This window comes from Rhizophagus irregularis, chromosome 12 (assembly GCF_026210795.1).
Source record: "Rhizophagus irregularis chromosome 12, complete sequence".
NCBI classification, from domain to species: Eukaryota; Fungi; Glomeromycota; class Glomeromycetes; order Glomerales; family Glomeraceae; genus Rhizophagus; species Rhizophagus irregularis.
The window spans coordinates 2,688,892-2,709,016 of record NC_089440.1 but is presented as its reverse complement, the minus strand read 5'-3'; the positions used below and the strand labels follow the sequence as shown (position 1 = coordinate 2,709,016).

The 20,125-nt window shown below is 28.6% G+C and overlaps 7 protein-coding genes across 7 annotated transcripts; 3 read left to right on the top strand and 4 right to left on the bottom strand.

The window, feature by feature from the left end:
• Nucleotides 1–1,023: 1,023 nt before the first annotated feature.
• Nucleotides 1,024–2,512, top strand: OCT59_004110 (uncharacterized protein; the record flags this gene model as incomplete). The annotated part of the gene is made up of 6 exons (XM_025321406.2): nucleotides 1,024–1,204; nucleotides 1,283–1,577; nucleotides 1,659–1,894; nucleotides 1,962–2,268; nucleotides 2,368–2,425; nucleotides 2,492–2,512. 6 exons carry the CDS (start codon nucleotides 1,024–1,026, stop codon nucleotides 2,510–2,512), a joined length of 1,098 nt encoding a protein of 365 aa, XP_025168980.2.
• A 583-nt stretch (nucleotides 2,513–3,095) lies between these two features.
• Nucleotides 3,096–3,678, top strand: OCT59_004109 (uncharacterized protein; the record flags this gene model as incomplete). The annotated part of the gene is made up of 2 exons (XM_025321405.2): nucleotides 3,096–3,276; nucleotides 3,353–3,678. The coding sequence occupies 2 exons, from the start codon at nucleotides 3,096–3,098 to the stop codon at nucleotides 3,676–3,678; spliced, it is 507 nt and encodes a 168-aa protein (XP_025168979.1).
• Nucleotides 3,679–3,853: 175 nt separating this feature from the next.
• Nucleotides 3,854–4,578, top strand: OCT59_004108 (uncharacterized protein; the record flags this gene model as incomplete). Its single annotated transcript, XM_025333843.2, has 4 exons — nucleotides 3,854–3,974; nucleotides 4,049–4,355; nucleotides 4,435–4,492; nucleotides 4,558–4,578. 4 exons carry the CDS (start codon nucleotides 3,854–3,856, stop codon nucleotides 4,576–4,578), a joined length of 507 nt encoding a protein of 168 aa, XP_025168978.1.
• Nucleotides 4,579–7,691: 3,113 nt separating this feature from the next.
• OCT59_004107 (uncharacterized protein) lies at nucleotides 7,692–8,516 on the bottom strand (the record flags this gene model as incomplete). Its single annotated transcript, XM_066148073.1, has 5 exons — nucleotides 7,692–7,712; nucleotides 7,803–7,860; nucleotides 7,938–7,988; nucleotides 8,101–8,245; nucleotides 8,342–8,516. 5 exons carry the CDS (start codon nucleotides 8,514–8,516, stop codon nucleotides 7,692–7,694), a joined length of 450 nt encoding a protein of 149 aa, XP_065996710.1.
• A 3,268-nt stretch (nucleotides 8,517–11,784) lies between these two features.
• Nucleotides 11,785–12,913, bottom strand: OCT59_004106 (uncharacterized protein). The gene is made up of 4 exons (XM_025321404.2): nucleotides 12,659–12,913; nucleotides 12,267–12,576; nucleotides 12,138–12,195; nucleotides 11,785–12,062 (listed from the first exon to the last, which is right to left on the bottom strand). Exons 1-4 carry the CDS (start codon nucleotides 12,837–12,839, stop codon nucleotides 12,042–12,044), a joined length of 570 nt encoding a protein of 189 aa, XP_025168976.1. The 5' UTR covers nucleotides 12,840–12,913; the 3' UTR covers nucleotides 11,785–12,041.
• A 4,125-nt stretch (nucleotides 12,914–17,038) lies between these two features.
• OCT59_004105 (uncharacterized protein) lies at nucleotides 17,039–17,884 on the bottom strand (the record flags this gene model as incomplete). Its single annotated transcript, XM_066148072.1, has 3 exons — nucleotides 17,039–17,111; nucleotides 17,251–17,316; nucleotides 17,595–17,884. The coding sequence occupies 3 exons, from the start codon at nucleotides 17,882–17,884 to the stop codon at nucleotides 17,039–17,041; spliced, it is 429 nt and encodes a 142-aa protein (XP_065996709.1).
• A 1,358-nt stretch (nucleotides 17,885–19,242) lies between these two features.
• On the bottom strand, nucleotides 19,243–19,564 carry OCT59_004104 (uncharacterized protein; the record flags this gene model as incomplete). Its single annotated transcript, XM_066148071.1, has 2 exons — nucleotides 19,243–19,375; nucleotides 19,443–19,564. 2 exons carry the CDS (start codon nucleotides 19,562–19,564, stop codon nucleotides 19,243–19,245), a joined length of 255 nt encoding a protein of 84 aa, XP_065996708.1.
• Nucleotides 19,565–20,125: the final 561 nt, after the last annotated feature.

Below are 20,125 nucleotides of genomic sequence, written 5' to 3'. Positions count from 1 at the left end.
ATTAAATCTTTCACGTTTTTAATCTCAACATTACTTATTTAAAAAAAAATTGTTTGTTACATAGTAAAATTATAAAGAATTTCTTTGTTATAAATAAATAATTAGGATTTAAATTATCATTAAATTTAATTGAATTATAAAGAATTCTTTTATCTATTATCGACGAAATAAATTAATGATTTATTATATTTATATTACTTATCTTTATTATTATTGTTTATATTTCTTTGTTTTATTTAGTAATACTGTTTAATTAATTTTCTGTTTTTTTATCTTACTTTGTTTATTACTTAATTGATTCTGACAAAAAAAAAACTTTAAAAACAGCGATTGATTCAACTATAAATTTGGAAATGATCAAAATTTGGGTAAATTATTATAAATTTTTATATCTCAAAAATATTAATAATTTGCCTGAGAAAAAAAAATTTGGGTTTTGTCTTTTTTCTTGAAGTCTAATAAATAATAATTATAATTTAAAGAGAACTAATATAAATAAAAATCATATCGGGAACAAAGAATTTTTTTCGTTATTTTATAAATAATAATTATTACTAAATATCAATAAATAATTATTAATAACTATGTAGGAACTTTATTTTATTATTTTTTTTTTAATAATAATTGAAAGCTGAAAATAATGGCTCAATTGCATTATTAAACCATTGCCTCAACCAGATTTTTACAAGCCGGCATTATGTAACAGCGCAGCAACTTCAAAGCACATTTATTTAATGATCGATATTTTGATCATTATGTAAAATAAAATGGCATCCCAAAACTACCTGTGAAGTCTAAGTAATTTGCAGAGCAGTTAAAAATACTATTTTGATATTCTGAAAAAGTTTTTTTTTGTAATATTTTCTGCGTCACAATGGATTTTGAATAGATACAGTAGATGCATAACAAATGCGCGCCAATCTTAGTGTAACTATAACATGCATTTTCCCAATATTTAATATCGTTGCGTTTTTACTTTATAGTCAATTTATTTATTAGTTACTGTTTGTTTTCTATAAAAAAATGAAGAAAATTTCCATAAATGAGTTCTATGAAATTATTTCAGAACCCATTATACTAAAAGAAAAAGAAGTAAAAACAGTGCAACATTCTGAATTACCCGAGGTGGACGATGAATTGTCAGTGTCACTACGAATGAGACTTAAGAGTCATCATTCTGGTTGGGTCACTGTTTTTCGTAAAGGTATGTTTATTTCATGGATTATTAGACAGTTTATTTTTAAAATTTTGTCTAAACTGATCACACGAGATATACATTTAGGTGGTAACGAGCCTGTGCGTACACCTGGACTCTTCCTACATGCAAATAATTCCAAATTATATCCCCGCTTCACAGGAAACTGGGAGGTTAATGCAGGAATTGAAGAAGTTGGGGACGGACTTCTGTTGAATAAATGGTATCATATAACTTACACACTTTCCAATCGTGAAAAAAGAATGGATATCTACATAAATGATATATGGACTGCATTCTATGCTATCGAAAATGTTCAAATGCATAAAGTTAAATTTAATGATGCACCATTGCATATTGGATGGTTTGATGGTGAAATTGGGTATGATTATAATAATAACTAAGTTTGTCTAAATTGTAAATTTTAATATTATCTAAGTAGTCTCTATTATTAAAATCATAGCAATTTTCGTTTTTTTAACTGGCGTCTATCTGCTGAGGAGGTGGCGAAAAATTGTTTGATAGGATACATTCAGACTATTACACATGAGTTCCATGAGATTATTTCAGAACCCATTATGTCAGAAGGAAAAACAGTGCAACATTCTGAGTTACCCGAGGTGGACGATGAATTGTCGGTGTCACTCCGAATGAGACTTAAGAGTCATCACTCTGGTTGGGCCACTATTTTTCGTAAAGGTATGATAGATGAATTGTTCTTAAATTATGACTAAATTGACTACATTTGAAATACATGTATATCTAGGTGCAAGTGGCGAGGAAGGAGGACTTATGCGTACACCTGGACTCTTCCTACATGCAAACAATTCCAAATTACATCCCCGCTTTACAGGAAACTGGGAGGATAATGCAGGAATTCATGCAGTTGAGGACGGACTTCTGTTAAATAAATGGTATCATATAACTTACACACTTTCCGATCGTGAAAAAAGAATGGATATCTACATAAATGGTGTATGGACTGCATTCTATGCCATCAAAAATGTTCAAATGCATAAAGTTAAATTTAATGATGCACCATTGCATATTGGATGGCTTAATGGTGAAATTGGGTATGATTATAATAATAATTAAGTTTGTCTAATTGTAAAATTTTATATTATCTAAGTCTGACATATTATTAAAACCGGGATCACCCATTAAAACCATAGTAATTTTCGTTATTTTAACTGGCGTCTATCTGCCGAGGAGGTGACGAAAAATTATTTGGTAAGATACATTCAGACTATTACACATGCTTGTTCAATTGCTCACTGTAAATATTTTAAACTTTAGAATCATCGACCCTTCTATTAAGGACCAAAAAGGATGGGATAAGTAGTAGGATATCATAATATATGGCCGACACTTTTATGTTCTCTTAGTAATACAAATAATAAAGTATATGTTGCCTTTCGAACTTTTATTTCGAAAAATTACAAAATAACATGTATTTGTAATTATTTGAGTGAAACGGTAAGGTATATCAGATTTTTTACTAAAATATCTATAATAGCCCACCCCAATCAAGAGGTTATTATTGTAAGTAATATCTGTTGCGTAATTAAATATTGGATGTTTATTCATAAATTCCAGCCGGAATTATATAACAGGCTCGTGACGCTGCAACTTTAGAAATTATAAAAAGCAGTCCTATCGTGACTTGTGAGCGTATTTATTTAATGATCGATATTTTGAAAAAAAAATGTTAAATCAAAAATGGCATCATCGGAGCAGGTAAAAATACTGTACATTTATTATACTATTTTTGATATTCTGAAAAGTTACAAATGCACGCCAATCTTAGTGTAACTATAACATGCACTCCATTAATATCGTTGCAGTTTTGCTTATCATAGTCAATTTATTTATTAGTTTCTGTTTGTTTTCTATAAAGAAAATGAAGAAAATTTCCATAAACGAGTTCTATGAGATTATTTCAGAACCCATTATGTTAAAAGAAAAAGAAAGAAAAACAGTGCAACATTCTGAATTACCCGAGGTGGACGATGAATTGTCAGTGTCATTACGAATGAGACTTAAGAGTCATCATTCTGGTTGGACCACTGTTTTTCGTAAAGGTATGAGTGTTTATTGTTAGTTACTAGTAGTAAATTATGACTAAATTGACTACACTTGAAATACATATATATTTAGGTAGTGACGATGAAGTAGTACTAATGCGTACACCTGGACTCTTCCTATATGCAAACAATTCCAAATTACATCCCCGTTTCACAGGAAACTGGGAGAGTAATGCAGGAATCGGTGCAGTTGGGGATGGGCTTCTGTTTAATAAATGGTATCATATAACTTACACACTTTCCGATCGTGAAAAAAGAATGGATATCTACATAAATGGTGTATGGACTGCATTCAATGCTATCGAAAATGTTCAAATGCATAAAGTTAAATTTAATGATGCACCATTGCATATTGGATGGTTTGATGGTGAAATTGAGTATGATTATAATAATAATTAAGTTGATCTAAATTGTAAATTTTATATTATCTAAGTAGCCTCTATTATTAAAATCATAGTAATTTTCGTTATTTTAACTGGCGTCTATCTGCTGAGGAGGTGGCGAAAATTGTTTGATAGGATACATTCATCAGACTATTACACATGAGTTCCATGAGATTATTTCAGAACCCATTATGTCAGAAGGAAAAACAGTGCAACATTCTGAATTACCCGAGGTGGACGATGAATTGTCAGTGTCACTACGAATGAGACTTAAGAGTCATCATTCTGGTTGGGTCACTGTTTTTCGTAAAGGTATGATAGATGGATTATTCTTAAATTATGACTAAATTGACTAATATATACACTTGAAATACATGTATATTTAGGTACAAGTGGCGAGGAAGGTGGATTTATGCGTACACCTGGACTCTTCCTACATGCAAACAATTCCAAATTACATCCCCGCTTCACAGGAAACTGGGAGGGCAATGCAGGAATCGGTGCAGTTGGAGACGGACTTCTATTAAATAAATGGTATCATATAACTTACACACTTTCCGATCGTGAAAAAAGAATGGATATCTACATAAATGGTGTATGGACCGCATTCTATGCTATCGAAAATGTTCAAATGCATAAAGTTAAATTCAATGATGGACCGTTGTATATTGGATGGTTTGATGGTGAAATTGGGTATGATTATCATAATAATTAAGTTTGTTTGAATTATAAAATCGTTATATTAAGTTAACACTGTCCTTTATTAAAACAGTTATTTTCGTTATTTTAACTGGCGTTTATCTGCCGATGAAGTGATGAAAAATTATTTGGTATGGCATGTTCAGACTATTATACATGTTTGTTCGATTGCTCACTATAATATTTTAAACTTTAGAATCATCGACCCTTCTGTTAAGGATCAAAAGGATAGGATGAGCAGTAGGTATCAAAAAATGTTATGTAATATATAGCTGACACATAATCCGATTTATCTTGGTAATATCGATCCGAAAATCAAAAGAAAACCATGTATTTGTAATTTATATTTGGGTGAAAACAGCAAGGCATATCAGACCTTTTATTAAAATATCTATAAACCAATAATTTTTAATTTATTGCTTACCTCGATAAAAAGATTAAATTTAAATTTTCATTTCTTGACTGGAATGTTTATTTGTCTATATGTAATCATCCTACATTTATTATAAAAATTTTGAAATCTGATGCAATCATACTTACTTAAAAATAGTAAAATCATTATTTAGGATTTAGTCTACAAGCAAAATTATATACATTTAAGTTCTAAAGGTTTTATCCCTGTAACCAAGTAGACTTGGGATCACGGGTTTTAAAAAGTTTGGATACGATGCGTAAATAGGTCATGAATATACTGTTGCATAAAGTAAAGTTGCCTGCCGTAAGTATTAATTATGGCGTTTTGGATTACGACTTGGGTTGCAACCCTGATTTACAACTACGGCTTAAAGTTATAACGTGCCGTATTAAAGTTGTAAATCGGCAAATTATAATTAAAATGTAAATTATAAATATTTAATTTAAAAAATCAGGTTTTTGATAAAGATCAAAACGTATTGTAAATGGAAGATAAATTCCTATATAGCTCCATATTCAATTGGAATGATACACCTAACACCATTAATGTGGTGGAATACATGTGAAGATTGTGAAGTCAAGCCAAAGCATCTGCAACGATTAGCAATTAAGCTCTTCTCCATTACACCAAGTTCTGCAGCATGTGAACGAATGTTTTCATCTTTGGGATGGCTATATGGAAAGCGCTGAACTCAATTATGAGTGGATAGATTAGAAGGATTGGCAAAGGTTTATCGATTTAATCTGCAGAATAGTTTTATCAAACTCAAGAAGAAATTTCTCCTAAAATGATAAAAAATATCATAAAAACAGTTTTTAATGAACTTGAGGAAGAAGTCTCTCCAGCTGAGTACCTTCATGCAGACGAGTTGAACTTAAACTTAAATATTTTGGATATGGTTGATTTCCGATCTCCAATTTTTCACCCTAATTAACTCATTTTAATAAATAATGAAAGAGAAGAGTATGGTGATGAATCTAGATACACACATTTGTATACAATTATTTATGAATAAAGTTTTCAGTATTAAATAGTAAACAATAATATTAATATTTAATACTTTTACAGATGAAAATCCTAAGAATTTTTATTAAAAATGTTCGTGTGATCAAAAAATTATTAAAATATTTAAATCAATATTAATAAAACTGACCAATTACAACTGGTTGGAAAATTACGGCAAAACGATCAACTCTACGACATTACGTCACAACCTTCCAACTCTGTTACAACTATTACGGCACGCAACACTAGCATAAAGAATAAACAGGTAACTTGTGTGTGAAAAATTACTTATATATAATAAAAGTATCATTAAAGTAATTTTAAAAGTGGCATTCATATTTTTAGATATTCTTAAGAGATTTGACAATTAAATATCAAACAGAAAAACTGAAGCTAATTATAGCATGAAGGTATCTTTACATATTATTTTTACCTTCGCCTAAAAACATTTTTCTGGCTTTTATTCCCTGATTTTCTTTAATTTACTTTTTAATGTATAATTAAGTTGTTCAATACGTTATATCTCATAAAATAACGTGATAGTAAGTTTATCAGCAGGAAATTTGATAGAAAGCGAAGGTCCCTAAAATACATATTGTTTATATCTTTTTTATAACAATTGTGAAAAAGCTATGTCATGCTATAAGTGGGTTAAACAATGGATTTCTACATACACATCTGCTTATGATACCAAGCGCCAAGCGGTTATCTGCTACGAGTTAAAAGTCTTGCCAGATTATAGCATAGCCTTAAGCCTTGACCTTAACAAGATTGAAAAGTTATTTATGGTACTATAGTCTCTTTGTAACAATAATACAAAATTTGATGTTAAAGAAGTTTTAAAAATGATACTTTCTTAAAACTTCTAAACATTTTCAGATTTAATTAGATGGAATTTCTCTAAAATTTAAAATAATCTATAGTTGAAGTAGAATATCCATAAAAGCTATTTAAGGTAATATATCACCTAATTTATAAAATCATTATTTATTGATTTTGATCAAATCTTAAAATATCACAATTGTCACATGCATTTTTTTTTCATTTATTTAAAAACATAATTTTTACTATTCCATTCTTTTTATGAAGAGTCATTGTAAAGAAATTGCTTTATGAAAAAATCAAATCAATTGAATTATTTTTTTTGTAAAAGGAAAATACAAAATATGAAAATGTTTCAAATCATAAATTTTTTATTGTCTACTAATATTCGCTAGGATTGTTTTCTCATTATCTCTTGTACCAGTTAAAGTCTTCGAAATATGTTTTAAATTGTAAATCATGTCTTAATTTTCCTTTTTACTTAAACGATCTTGATAATTCAGGTATTTTCTGATCCAAATTATAAAAAAGACATGCTAACTTAATAATTTTATTAAAGCAAATTAAAAAAATATATATAATAGATGAATCTCTGATAATTCTGGCCAAATTTTATAATTCTGGCCTAAATTATATGAATTCTTTCTCTTATTTTTATGAGATTGTGTTAAGCAAAGAAACTGAGTTGTTATATTCTGAATATATACAAAATATACAATTATTACTATATATTTTTTTATTGAAACAATACTATTATATCTAAATTTTGAAAATAGAACGTCACTTGTTATAACCTTTATTACTTATGGAAACTGCAAATAATTTTATATTGCAGATTTGGAATAATTGATACAAATGATTCGTCATTAATAACAAAATTCTCTACTCTATTTTAATTTTAATTACTTAAATATTTAGGAACAGAACATTTTAAACCTTGTTATAACCTATAATATTACAGTATCTGAAACGTTTTGTAATCAAAGAGAAATCATTTATTTTAAAGTCTTGATATAATAATAAGCTATAAAATACACACTGACATTAGTTCTTTATTTGAACAATTTCCCCTTTTTTCTTTTTGATTCTTAACAGAAGGGTCGATGATTCTAAAATTTGAAAAAAAAAATTTTGAGTACATAATTAAATAATTAAAAGTATTAAAAACAAACATTTGTAATAGTCCGAATATATCCTACCAAATAGTTTTTCATCACCTCTTCGGCGGATAGCCGCCAGTTAAAATAACGAAAATTACTATTTTATAAAGGGGGGATTAACTTAATATAACGATTTAACAATCTAGGACAACTTAATTATTATTATAATCTTACCCAATTTCGCCATCAAAGCATCCAATATGCAACGGTCCATCACTCATTAAACTTAACTTTATGCATTTGAACATTTTCGATGGCATAGAATGCGGTCCATACACCATTTATGTAGATATCCATTCTTTTTTCATGATCGGAAAGTGTATAAGTTATGTGATACCATTTATTTAACAAAAGTCCATCCGTAACTGCTTCAATTCCTGCATTATTATTCCAGCTGCCCGTGAAGCGAGGATGTAATCTGGAATTGTTTGCAAATAGGAATAGTCCAGGCGTACGATTAAAATTCCCTTCTGTTTCGATACCTGAAATAAAGTGTATTTTATGTGTATGTATAATCAATTTGGACGTAATTCTAAAAATAAATTACCAAATAATCTGAGCTCAATAAAGAGTCATACCTTTTTGAAATATACCGGCCCAGCCAGAATGATGACTCTTAAGTCTCATCCGTAGTGACACTGACAATTCATCGTCCACCTCGGGTAATTCTGTATGTTGCACTATTTTTAGTTCGTTTAACACAATAGGCTCTGAAATAATCTCATAGAACTCATTCATGGAAAGTTTCTTCATTTTCTTTATAAAAAACAAACAGTAAACTAATAAATTTAATTGATTATAAGATAAAGTAAAGACAGAGACATTAATAATGGAAAATTGTGAATAAATGCATATGATTATGGTTACACTGAGATTGGCGCGCATCTACCTTTTCCAAAATATATTTTAGCTTCAAAATAAATGGGTGTATTTTTACTTACTCTGCAATCTGCATTTCACTTAGGCTTCACATGTGGCTTTGGATGTCATTTTTGACTTAACTCACTAAACTTTTGAATAATTGGAATATCGTTCAAGTCGGTTATACTAATTTTCGCCCCTAGTTCCAGGGTCCGATTGATCAACATCTGGAATTTTTTGATTTGTAATCATTTGGACTCCTGACTTCTGCCGTCGTTACATGAAATCCGATTTAATTCCACATCGGATCCAATAGGAACCTGGGCGAAAATTAGTATAGTCCGATCAAGTCACGTTAGTACTAATTTTGAAGTTGCTACTGTACGCCACGAGCTTGTTATCATGACGGCTGGAATTATTCGAAAGAATTTCGTAATTTTTTTTTAGTGATTTTACTGTACCTGAAACGTATTTTTTGTAATTTTTCGATAATAATTTATAAAACACAAATTGTGAACAATAAAAAAACATCATGTTTTATTATAAATAGTATCAGACATAGTTATTATTTTGATATCCTATCACCTATTCAGTATTCACCTATTTTACATTTTGTTAATTTGTTTTTGAAGGGTTCGATGATTCTAAAGTGTATTGTGAGCAATAAAACAAATATGTTAAAAAATAAAAATGACTACTTATTTTTCATTGCTTCTTCAGTAGATAAACACCAGTTAAATAACGAAAATTACTATAATTATTATTAATGAAAATTATACTTTCAATCTCTTATATTTGATAAATCATAATCAATCTCACAATTATACGATCATATGATTAGGTATATATTTTTAATTTCTCTGTGATCGCGTTATGTGAAAATTCAATTCGATATGAAAATAAAAACGTTTCTCAGTTTGTGTATTTACAAAAAATATAACTTTTTTAATATTATTTTATAACATACTTATAATATAAATAAATCAAAACACGAGTACCCTTGTTTTTTTTAAAAAAATAATAAATAAATATTTTTTTTTTTCTTTCATCAGTTATCACAGACTCAGTATTATCACTTTAAAATTTAGGTTTTTAAAAAAATTATTAAGCACAAATTTTTTATAACAATGATTAATTGAAAGTCATTTTTCGTTAAAAATAATTATTTGTTGTTGATATACAAATTATTATATATAAAACAAATTTCGGAGTATTAATTTTGAGGTGATGCTAAAATTAGTAAACTATTTTATCAGATGTTACTGCTGAGAGGCTATAAAGGAACATTTAATTTCAAACAACATCAGACTTATTATGAGTACACGGTCTGTGTAATGATAGGTATAAACTGATGTGGAATGTATTTTAATATTGTTTTATCTCAGCTTAGTTTATTTTTATTTAGAGCGACTATTAATGTACTACTTGACCCAAAACAAAATGAATTGTCATACTGAGAAAATTTCATTTACCCTATTCTTGCAAAATTATTTGATGATATAATGAGTAAAAATGTGGGGTTGAATTTTTTATTGAAAAGAGCCCGTCATTTATTAGAATATACTACCTATTCTCATTTACAGCGGTGAGATTGAAATATTTCTAGTAAGACCAACGAAACGAAATCTGATAATACTTGCAACGAGGTAACATCATATGTCATCAAGATGGTATTTTTGAAGTAAACGTTAGTGCAACTACATTGGAAATAGGCATCACATTCAACGTGAAGCTAAAGAGAATCAACTCACCTGTTTGGAATCATATGGGATTATAGTCTATCATAAGTGATGTGAATTAAGTTAATTATAAATCTTATGTCCCTATTTTACTGATCCTAGAACGAACCTTTACTTTTTATGTTATGTTGGATGTCTTTATGTTGTGTATAAGTTAATGGAATTCTCCATACCAAATTCCAAAGACCAACTATATACACTAGAAGAGGTTGTCGAGAAGGTCTACATGTTCAAGGTATTAAATGATTTTAATGCCAACAGTTCAACGTGTTTGTCTTTATAACTCATGACCTTATTTCATCCTTTGTATTACAGAGCTGAGTCATGGATTGCGCCTAATTCTACTCAAAAAACCCTAAAAAGCGATTATCAATATATTGAATTAATTAAATCCGCTTGTAATGTAATTTGTGAAAATTTAGCTTTTATTTATAAATACTTTTATTCAAATTGTAAAATTGTAATAAGATAGTTAAGATGATGATATCGGAAAATTTTTTCTATTTTGTTCCATTTGTTCCAAAAAGGAACGCGCGTGTGGCGAATACTTAACTAGCGTCTAAGGGTGTATAGAACTTTTAATACTATATAGTAAAGAAAAATAGCGCGGATTAAAAGTATATCTACCTCTCCCAATGATGCATAATACTACGCCACATTTTACTGCGCCCTAGTGACCTTAAAGAGATTTTTTTTTACGTTCGTTCATTTTCGCTGCCTATTAAGGAGGACAGAAAAATTTAGCACTTAAGCCCTGTTATATATCACATTGATGAAAAACACTACCGGTGATAAATAATAGAAAACTTATTATACAAATTATATACATCAAAAAATTTTGGTTAAAAATGCTTTATGATAAATAACATATTCCTTTTATATAGAAATTCTACTTGAATTATATATGACACCAAACTAAAAAAAAAAAATATATGATTTGAAAATGGAATAATAGATTGACATTACAGACAATTTGATTCATTTATTTATTTAAGTTCATATTATATTGTTTATTTTTGACTTGTAGTAATATTAAAATATAAAATTCTTGAAGGATATGATTCAATTGAATAATGATACTATGATAATATACAGTATTTTATTTTTATGTAATGCATAGAAATTCTTAACGTTAATTCCTTTATTAATTTATGATGAATTATTTGTAAAGAAATATTTCAAATTAAAAAAAAAACTTTTTAACGTCTAATAAATATTCTTTAAGTATTCACTTGGAATGATTTACTATTTGAGAATAATTGAATTGTTTTTATAGTTCAAATTATAAAAACAAAAAGAACATAAATTTTAATAATTTTGTCAATACAAATATAAATATTTATTTCAAGGATGTGTATGAAAAAACGGACATATTTAAAAATAATCACAAGAACATTTTAAAAGAATAATAATAAGAAAATAACATGCATCCCGAACATTATACAAGATATTTATTAAACTGTATAATAAATATAAAATTTCCATTAAGTTACTATACTTTTTCATTTATAAAGCTTATAATCATGGGAATACTATAAATACAATATTAATACCCAGAAATTTGAGAAATCATTTTTGAGACGAAAGAAAAAATTTGTTCAACTTATATGGTATACAAAAAGAAAAATCAGTTTTATTAAAAATAAGCCACAGACAGATTTTCTTTTTTTTTTTATCCTTAACAGAAGGGTCGTTGATTCTAAATTTAAAAATCGGAAATAAATATCATTGTAAATATGAAACAAACATATGTAATAGTATTAGTGTGTCATACCAAGTAGTTTTTCATTGCCTCTTCGGCAGATAGACGCCAGTTAAAATAACGAAAATTACTATTTTATTAATAGACTACTTAGATAATATGAAATTTTTAATTTATGAAAATTATTATGAAAAATCATACCCAATTTCGCCATCAATGTACCACCCAATATGCAACTGCTTATCATTGAATTTAACTCTATGCATTTGAACATTTTCGATGGCATAGAATGCGATCCATACACCATTTATATAGATATCCATTCTTTTTTCAGGATCAGAAAGTGTATAAGTTATGTGGGACCATTTATTTAACAAAAGTCCGTCCCCAATTTCACTAAGTCCTACATTATCATTCCAGTGTCCTGTGAAGCGGGGATATAATTTGGAGATGTTTGCATCTAGGAAGAGTCCAGGTGTACGCTCAAAATTTCCTTGTGACTCGTCACCACCTAAATGTATATCTCGTGTGGTCAATTTAGACAAAATTTTAAAAATAAACTGTCTAATAATCCATGAAATAAACACTCATACCTTTACGAAAAACAGTGCCCCAACCAGTATGATGACTCTTAAGCTTTATTCTTAGTGACACCGACAACTCATCATCCACCTCGGGTAATTCAGCATGTTGCACTACCAAGCCACTTCCACAATTAAACATCCTAGGTTCCGAAATAATCTCGCAAAATTCTTTTACAAAAAATTTCTTCATTTGCTTGATAAAAACAAATAAACTAAGAAGTTAATTGACGTCTTTTAACTTACGTATGAGCAAAACATACAATCATCGTAATATTATTATAATACGAAAAATTTTAAATAAAATGTATGTTACACTAATTTGCATGTTACTGTTTCAAAACAATTAAAAAATGCTTCTGATTGTTCACATATGGAATATATGGAATGAGATCGGCACATATCATCTTGAAAGTTTGTGGCACAGCTGATGGCCGGAATAACGTTGCAAAAAATTATGTATGTAATTTCAAGCAAAATAGATAATAAACGTATTTTGACCACATGTTAATAATTCTGCATCCATTCTCTTCTTCCAATAGTGATCACATGTATAATTTTTATGGATTGCTTCATTTCTTGCGCGGTTTTATTTTGGTAGTAAAAAATATATTATGAATATACATACTAAAAAAAGGAGTTGACTTGATTAAGAAATATTCTATTCATTCTATTCAGATTCATTTATATTATTATTATTATTATTATTTTATTTCCTTAAAACAATTTATTATTTTTGTGCGAAACTCGTTCAAAGTATACTTCGTCAGTTATACTCACTGTAAAACCTTTAACCCTTATTAGATTAGCACCAAAATTGTTTCTAACTTTGTAGAATATTAAAATAAAAACGGCAAAGAATTTTACTCTGCAAATAATATTAAAAGATAAATACAATTACTTTCATTTTAAAACATACTTTCGTTTCATTTTCTGATCAACTTTAAAATTTTATAAATTATCATTTACGATGTAAATGATAAATTCAAATGAAATGAAAATTACTATTATGAAAAATTCTTTTCATAGAAAGAATTTTATTCTATCCTTTTTAATAAGAAATATAGAGAAAAAAAAAGCAAAGTTCTTTTAAAAAGTAATAATATTCATTATGTAATTACTATATGAATCAGTAATTTTTCAACCCTTTTATTAAGCATATTAAGCATGTTTCTTTCTAGTATTAAAAATATTTATCAAAATTAATTCTAAAATTTTTTATTGGTAAAAATTTTTTTTTTCGCTTTATTTCAATATAAAATTTAATCTGATAATACCAACTTTAATTTAAACTCATACTCTTTAATTTTGGAATAAAATCTTCCAGTTATTTTTGTTCAATTATTTCATTACTTAGGCTAATTTCTCTCTTTTATTATCCTGTCTTTTGAAATTTATAATGATTTTCAAGCGTTTTTAATTTGATAATTTATGCTGATCATCGTAATTTCTGTCGTACATAGTTGTACAGTTGTACAAATTATAAAAAATTCAAATTTAGAAATGGAGTTTTACACGACATATTTTTCGGAGTGAAGAACCCGTGAAATTCGCTTTGCAACTTTTTTCTTTTTCAAAATTTTCACGACTTACTTATTTACATACTTAATTGAAATTGAATTATGACTGATATTCGAGAGGATCATGTCGTTTGGACTGCATATAATAGAGCATATACATTGGATTATACCAACTGTAATAATCTAGATGAAGAACATGAACTTAGAATACAAACAACTCTTATTGATGAATCTCTTACAGAAGATGAAAAATCAGAAGTAATAAAATTGTTAAATAAAGATTATGACTGGGTTAATATTCGTAATAATGAAGGAACAATAAGAATTTGTGAAAATTGTCAAGATAAATGTATAGCAATATTATATTGTGAACATTGTGTTCGAAATTATTTAAAAGAAAATTTTTCAAACTGGACATCTGGAAATAATGACATTAATGATTTAATACGGGAATGTCAAATGAAAACACTTCGGCCAGAAAGAATAGTTGAATGGATCCCATATAATAATTTACAAAATGTCAAATATTTAACTAAAGGTGGATATTCTGAAATTTACACAGCAATTTGGATAGGTGGAAGTTATGAAGAATGGGATTCTAAAGAAAATCAATTAACAAGATTTGGAGACCAATGTGTAATACTAAAAGAGTTAGAAAATGTTGAAAGTGTTAATAAACGTTGGTTTGAAGAGGTATGTAATTAAAAATATTGTTGTGTTATTATTTTGAAATTGGTTAACAATTATGTATATAATTTTTTAGAGCAAATCTCATTTAACTATAAGTAGCAAGTGGGCAGATGTAGTACAATGTTATGGTTTAACAAAAGATCCATCAAGTGGAAATTATATGCTTGTAATGAATAAAATGGAGATGGATTTAAGAACATATCTGAAACAAAACCATAATAAACTTATGTGGAAAGAAAGGATGCAAATTGCTTATAATATAATAGTAGGAATTGACAGTATTCATAAAGAAAATGCAATTCATAGAGATTTGCATTCTGGAAATATATTATTTGAAGATAGTCAAAATTTTCGTATTAGTGATCTTGGATTTTGTGGACCTGTTGATAAACCACTAAATAGTGTATATGGAAATCTTCCTTATATATCACCAGAAGTAATTACTGGAAAAAAAACAACTTTTGCATCTGATATTTATAGTTTTGGTATACTTATGTGGGAAATTTCGTCTGGACAACCACCCTTTATTAATTATGAATATAATTATGATCTTGCAATGAATATAGTAAATGGAATGAGACCAAAAATAATACCGGGAACTCCTTTAGAATATAAAAAATTAATGGAACAGTGTTGGAATGCTGATTCAACCAAGAGACCTGATGCTGATACATTATTTGGTGAAATAAGAAATCTATTATTAAAATTTCAAAACAATCAAGATGAAAGCCGAAAACAAATAATTTCCAATCAACATCAACAATTAAGTAATTACTATTTAAGTAATTCAAGTGATTTAATGAGCAAAAATTGTACTAGTAAAATCTATCAATTTGAAAATTTTCCTGAACCAAAAAATGCAACAGAAGGTAGTAATGTCATTTTGTAATATATTATATATTACATTTAATAATATATTAACATTTATATTTTTCATTTAATCAAAACACAAAATAGAAGAACAAGAAGGTATATACAATAATTTATTTAATACTTTAATATTTAATTTTTCTAAATATTTGTGATAATTTTATAGTATTTCATAGTAAACTTTATCGTTTTAACATTCCTAATAATAGTAAGTATTTTTTAGTTTTAAATTAATATATAACTACAATTTTACCAATTATTTCTTATTACTTTTAGTTGAAGATATTAATAATTCAAGTAATGAGAAAAATATTAACACAAAATCAAATAGTGTATATAAAGGTAAATTTTTATGATTAAATTCAAAATTACTAATAAAATAATAAATCAATTAATTTTTAATAAATTTTCAAAGCACTTGGGAGATTAGAAATCAATTCAAATTATGGTAAGTAAAACATATTATCATTATTAATTAATCATTATTAAATCGGCCATTATTTTAATTAAATTATTATAATTATAATAGAAATTCAGAATGATCATAAAAAAGAAAATAAACAACAAACAAAGAAGCATAGTTTAGACACAAATGGTATATAATTCTTACAATGTTTTGTATAATAATAATTGAAAACAACAATTTATAATTTATCATTATGTTTATATTTTATAGATGATGATGACATATATAATAATCCAAATTTTCATTCAGAAAATCAAGATTTTGAAATTTCTGGTAATGTATCTAAAAAAATTAGGACATCTTAATAAGTTTAGTATTTTTCAAAATTTGTTTAAGTTATATGTTATAAATTAAATCAAAACAATATATATATTTAAACACTAAGACTAGAGTAGCAAAATAATTTGCAAGTTTCTTAGTTTGTAATTTAAATAATTTACAGTGTTTATTTTTTATCTTCAATTTTAAAAGAATAATAAATGAGCTTGTATATTGAACAAACATTGTAATCATCATTGTTGTGAATAATATCAATAATTTAATTTTATTTTGAAATTTATTATAAAAATAAATTAGGATGAGGTCCCTTTTGAATTATAAGACAATAAATAAATGTTCAGATTTGTTGTTTATATAATATGGAAACGTGGCAAATTTATATAAAAAAGTTTATAATGAATTGTCTCCACACTAGAAAATAATTCTTTTTGTAGTAAAAGATTATATTATGAATGTATATCTGATATACTAAAAAAGGATTAAAATAATTTACTATTTCTGTGCGAAGCTTGTTAAATTACTATCTGAAAACTGTTATTCGTACCTCACTTTTGTTATATGTAACTGTCAATTGTCAAAGAATATGTTATCATCGTAGTAAACGCAATATATTAGTATTCCCCTGATCATCTCGTTATTACTAGGATAAAATAGACAGGTATTAGTCATTAAATTTCCAGTCATTCACTGAAAACAGGGAAAAGCTGCTAAAACGCAATAGTCAAGTATGAAGCTCCCATTAATCTCCGAACGTATATCATTCCTTAATTAAACAGTACCTGATCGCTGATGACATGATATTTTCATGCATAGCCTGGGCTCCGCCCAAAAACTCATTAGTGTGCCTTTAGCCAGTTTCACAAAATATACCGTTTTGTTTCTGTGATGACATATGTATTAGGTAACTGGAAAATAGAGGACTGGAACAATCGAAAAAATCACGTGATTTCGGCGAACATTGTTCGCTGAAATTTCTTGGCAAATTTTTTATTAATACACAAAGATAAATACAAAGTTCGGGATGTACCCGTAATACATACAAAAAGTAAATATAAAGGATACATGACTTTTTTTTTTTTACACTAAGACTTGACTATAATATCCGATTTCCCCGCTAGATTACTCGATGATTTTACCCTTTTTATTTCCCTCGATCCCTCCCCACTTTGAGAAGCTTCGTAACCATACAATATGCCTGAGGACTTTTTTCACCTTAATTTGCATATTCTCATCATTATACTCAACAATCACAGGCTCTGACAATTTAAACGATGGCTTTCTCTCCTCATCAAGCGTGCATTCCACAAAGTACCATTTTTCCGCATCAATTACAGTTCCCAATACTTTATCCATATCATATTCATCATCGATTTCATTAGCTTTGCGCTTGCGACAGATTAGGGACGATCCCATCTGCAACTGTAGCTTGTGCAAAGCCCTGTTTAAAGTCATCTCTTTTAACTTCGACTACTATCGCAAAATCGAGATTTCCTTGTCCATTATAACCCTTGACGAGTTTTTCTGGGATTATTTTGAAGTTTTTCACGTATAATGACACACCGTGGCTAAGTAACAGTATGAGTAGATTGATTTCGTCGCCTCATGTCAATGTCAATTAGGTGGTCTTTTTACGAAGGTTCAACTCAGCCATTAGATGCTTAACCACATCTTTAGCCTTGTCACTGTTTAGATCAGCAGAACCACGGGAAACACATAAATGCTGGGATCAGGGTCATCGCTAAGCCTATAGAGCTCGCGTACTTTCGGAAAGGTCCATTTGTTGAGGGGTTTCGATAGCATCTCAATGAGTACAGTAAACTTGAAGCTTTTGTTTGTTACAAATAGCCGGATCATTTTGCAGAGGTCCACTTGAAGCCCTCGTTTCGGACTAACGACGACATCGAAGTAATGCAACAAACTGGTTAGTAAAATCTCTTCCGGTCAGTGATTTGATCTTGGGTCAGGAAAAATACGTACCATATTCAGACTTGCTAAGTTTCTCCTTCAACAAGGCGACTTCTTCTCTTAATTTCAACACCTCGTTTGAAGTGGCGGTCGAGGCAGGCGGTTCGACTATGACATGAAATGTTTCTTCCGCAGGCAGATCAGCAGTGAAGTATTTCGAAAGGAACTCGTCATTGTCTTGGAGTGAGAGATTACTCAACTGATCGTCACGATAGTCAGGAATTTCTACTTTCCATAGTTTGAGTTTGTCTACACAGCAAAGTCATTTTGTTTTTTAGTTTTTATATCCTCCTTGAGGTCACCAACAAGACTATTCTGTCTTGTCAAAGGAAATACAACCGTAAATTCTTTCCCCATCCATATAGAAAAAAATAAAGTGATAGACATTTTCGGCTTATATACTATTTTTTTTGAAATGTTATTGGTGGATACTAGCGTACGTAGGAACAAGTGTAAAAAAATTTTATTTGAGAAAGAGTAGGGGTATATGTGAGGAAAATGATCGTTTCACAGTCCTACCTATAACTTACAACAACATTTTCAGCCATGTGATGACAGATCATGCCAACAATTCGTCAAAGTATAACAACTTTATTTAATAAATAACGTTGGCTTACAGTACATAAAAAAAATGCTGTGGAAATAAGAATTGACAGTATAAATTAATTTGTAAGTGGAATCGAAAAGCGAAGAAAATTATCTCTGTAATGATAATAGCCTCTTTAAGATTTCTATTTGTATAAACCTTATCAATGGTAAGAGGTTTTCGTGATCGAGGATCAAAAGGATCCTTTTCAAGCTATGCTTCAGTTCTGATCTATCGTAAGAGAATCCACAGGTATTACAACGGGATCTTCCATCCAGTCAAGAGATATGGGACACATGTATTTACTTGGAGCGAAGGGAAATGCTTCTGCACTTCTCACTCGTTGAATGATTCTGGAACACCGATGAGCAAGATCTCTCCAATATTATTATCAAACTGGGGTCTTTCTTCTTTAAGTACAGTACATCAATTGCTTGTTGAATACGTTGCGCAAAATTACCAACAGTATTTAACCCCGCACGGAGAAAAACATCCATCGACACTTTTCCAACTCCTTCGATCTTATTAAGGTTATCAGCCATATTTGCCTTTTTTCTTAGTTATTCGCCATAATTTTAATTCGTTGCTTCGTACTTAGAACGTGACGGGAAAGTTGAGTGAACTTCCACGGGCCCCTACATGCTTTATATCTTGCTGAAAAATATAAAGAGCATTATTAACATTGTCGTGTGATGCCAAGAAAACTTTGAAAGCACATGCTAACGGAATTTTGATTTCTTTTAGTTTAGCGATCACCTCTGCAAGACTCAAAGTAGCTTTACGGCTGTAGATCTCGGAATTGCGAAGTCCTCAGCCTTTCATAACATATGGTTTTGACGTAAATATTAACTTATACAGAGGACCCAGTGTTGCAACAAAGCATTATTTCAACTTTTTTCTCAATTGTTTGGGAAAATTATCTCCGCTCCGAACCACTAGTCAATGGTCTCTTGATTCCGAAGTTTCAAGTCGTTCTGTTTTTATAAATTGGCAAGCTTTTTTCTTAACTCATTAATTTAAAAAAAAAATTGTAAAATTTGTTATATCAAAATTCGCTATAGACTTAATTAATGATAACCACATGATTGAATATTCGCACCGCT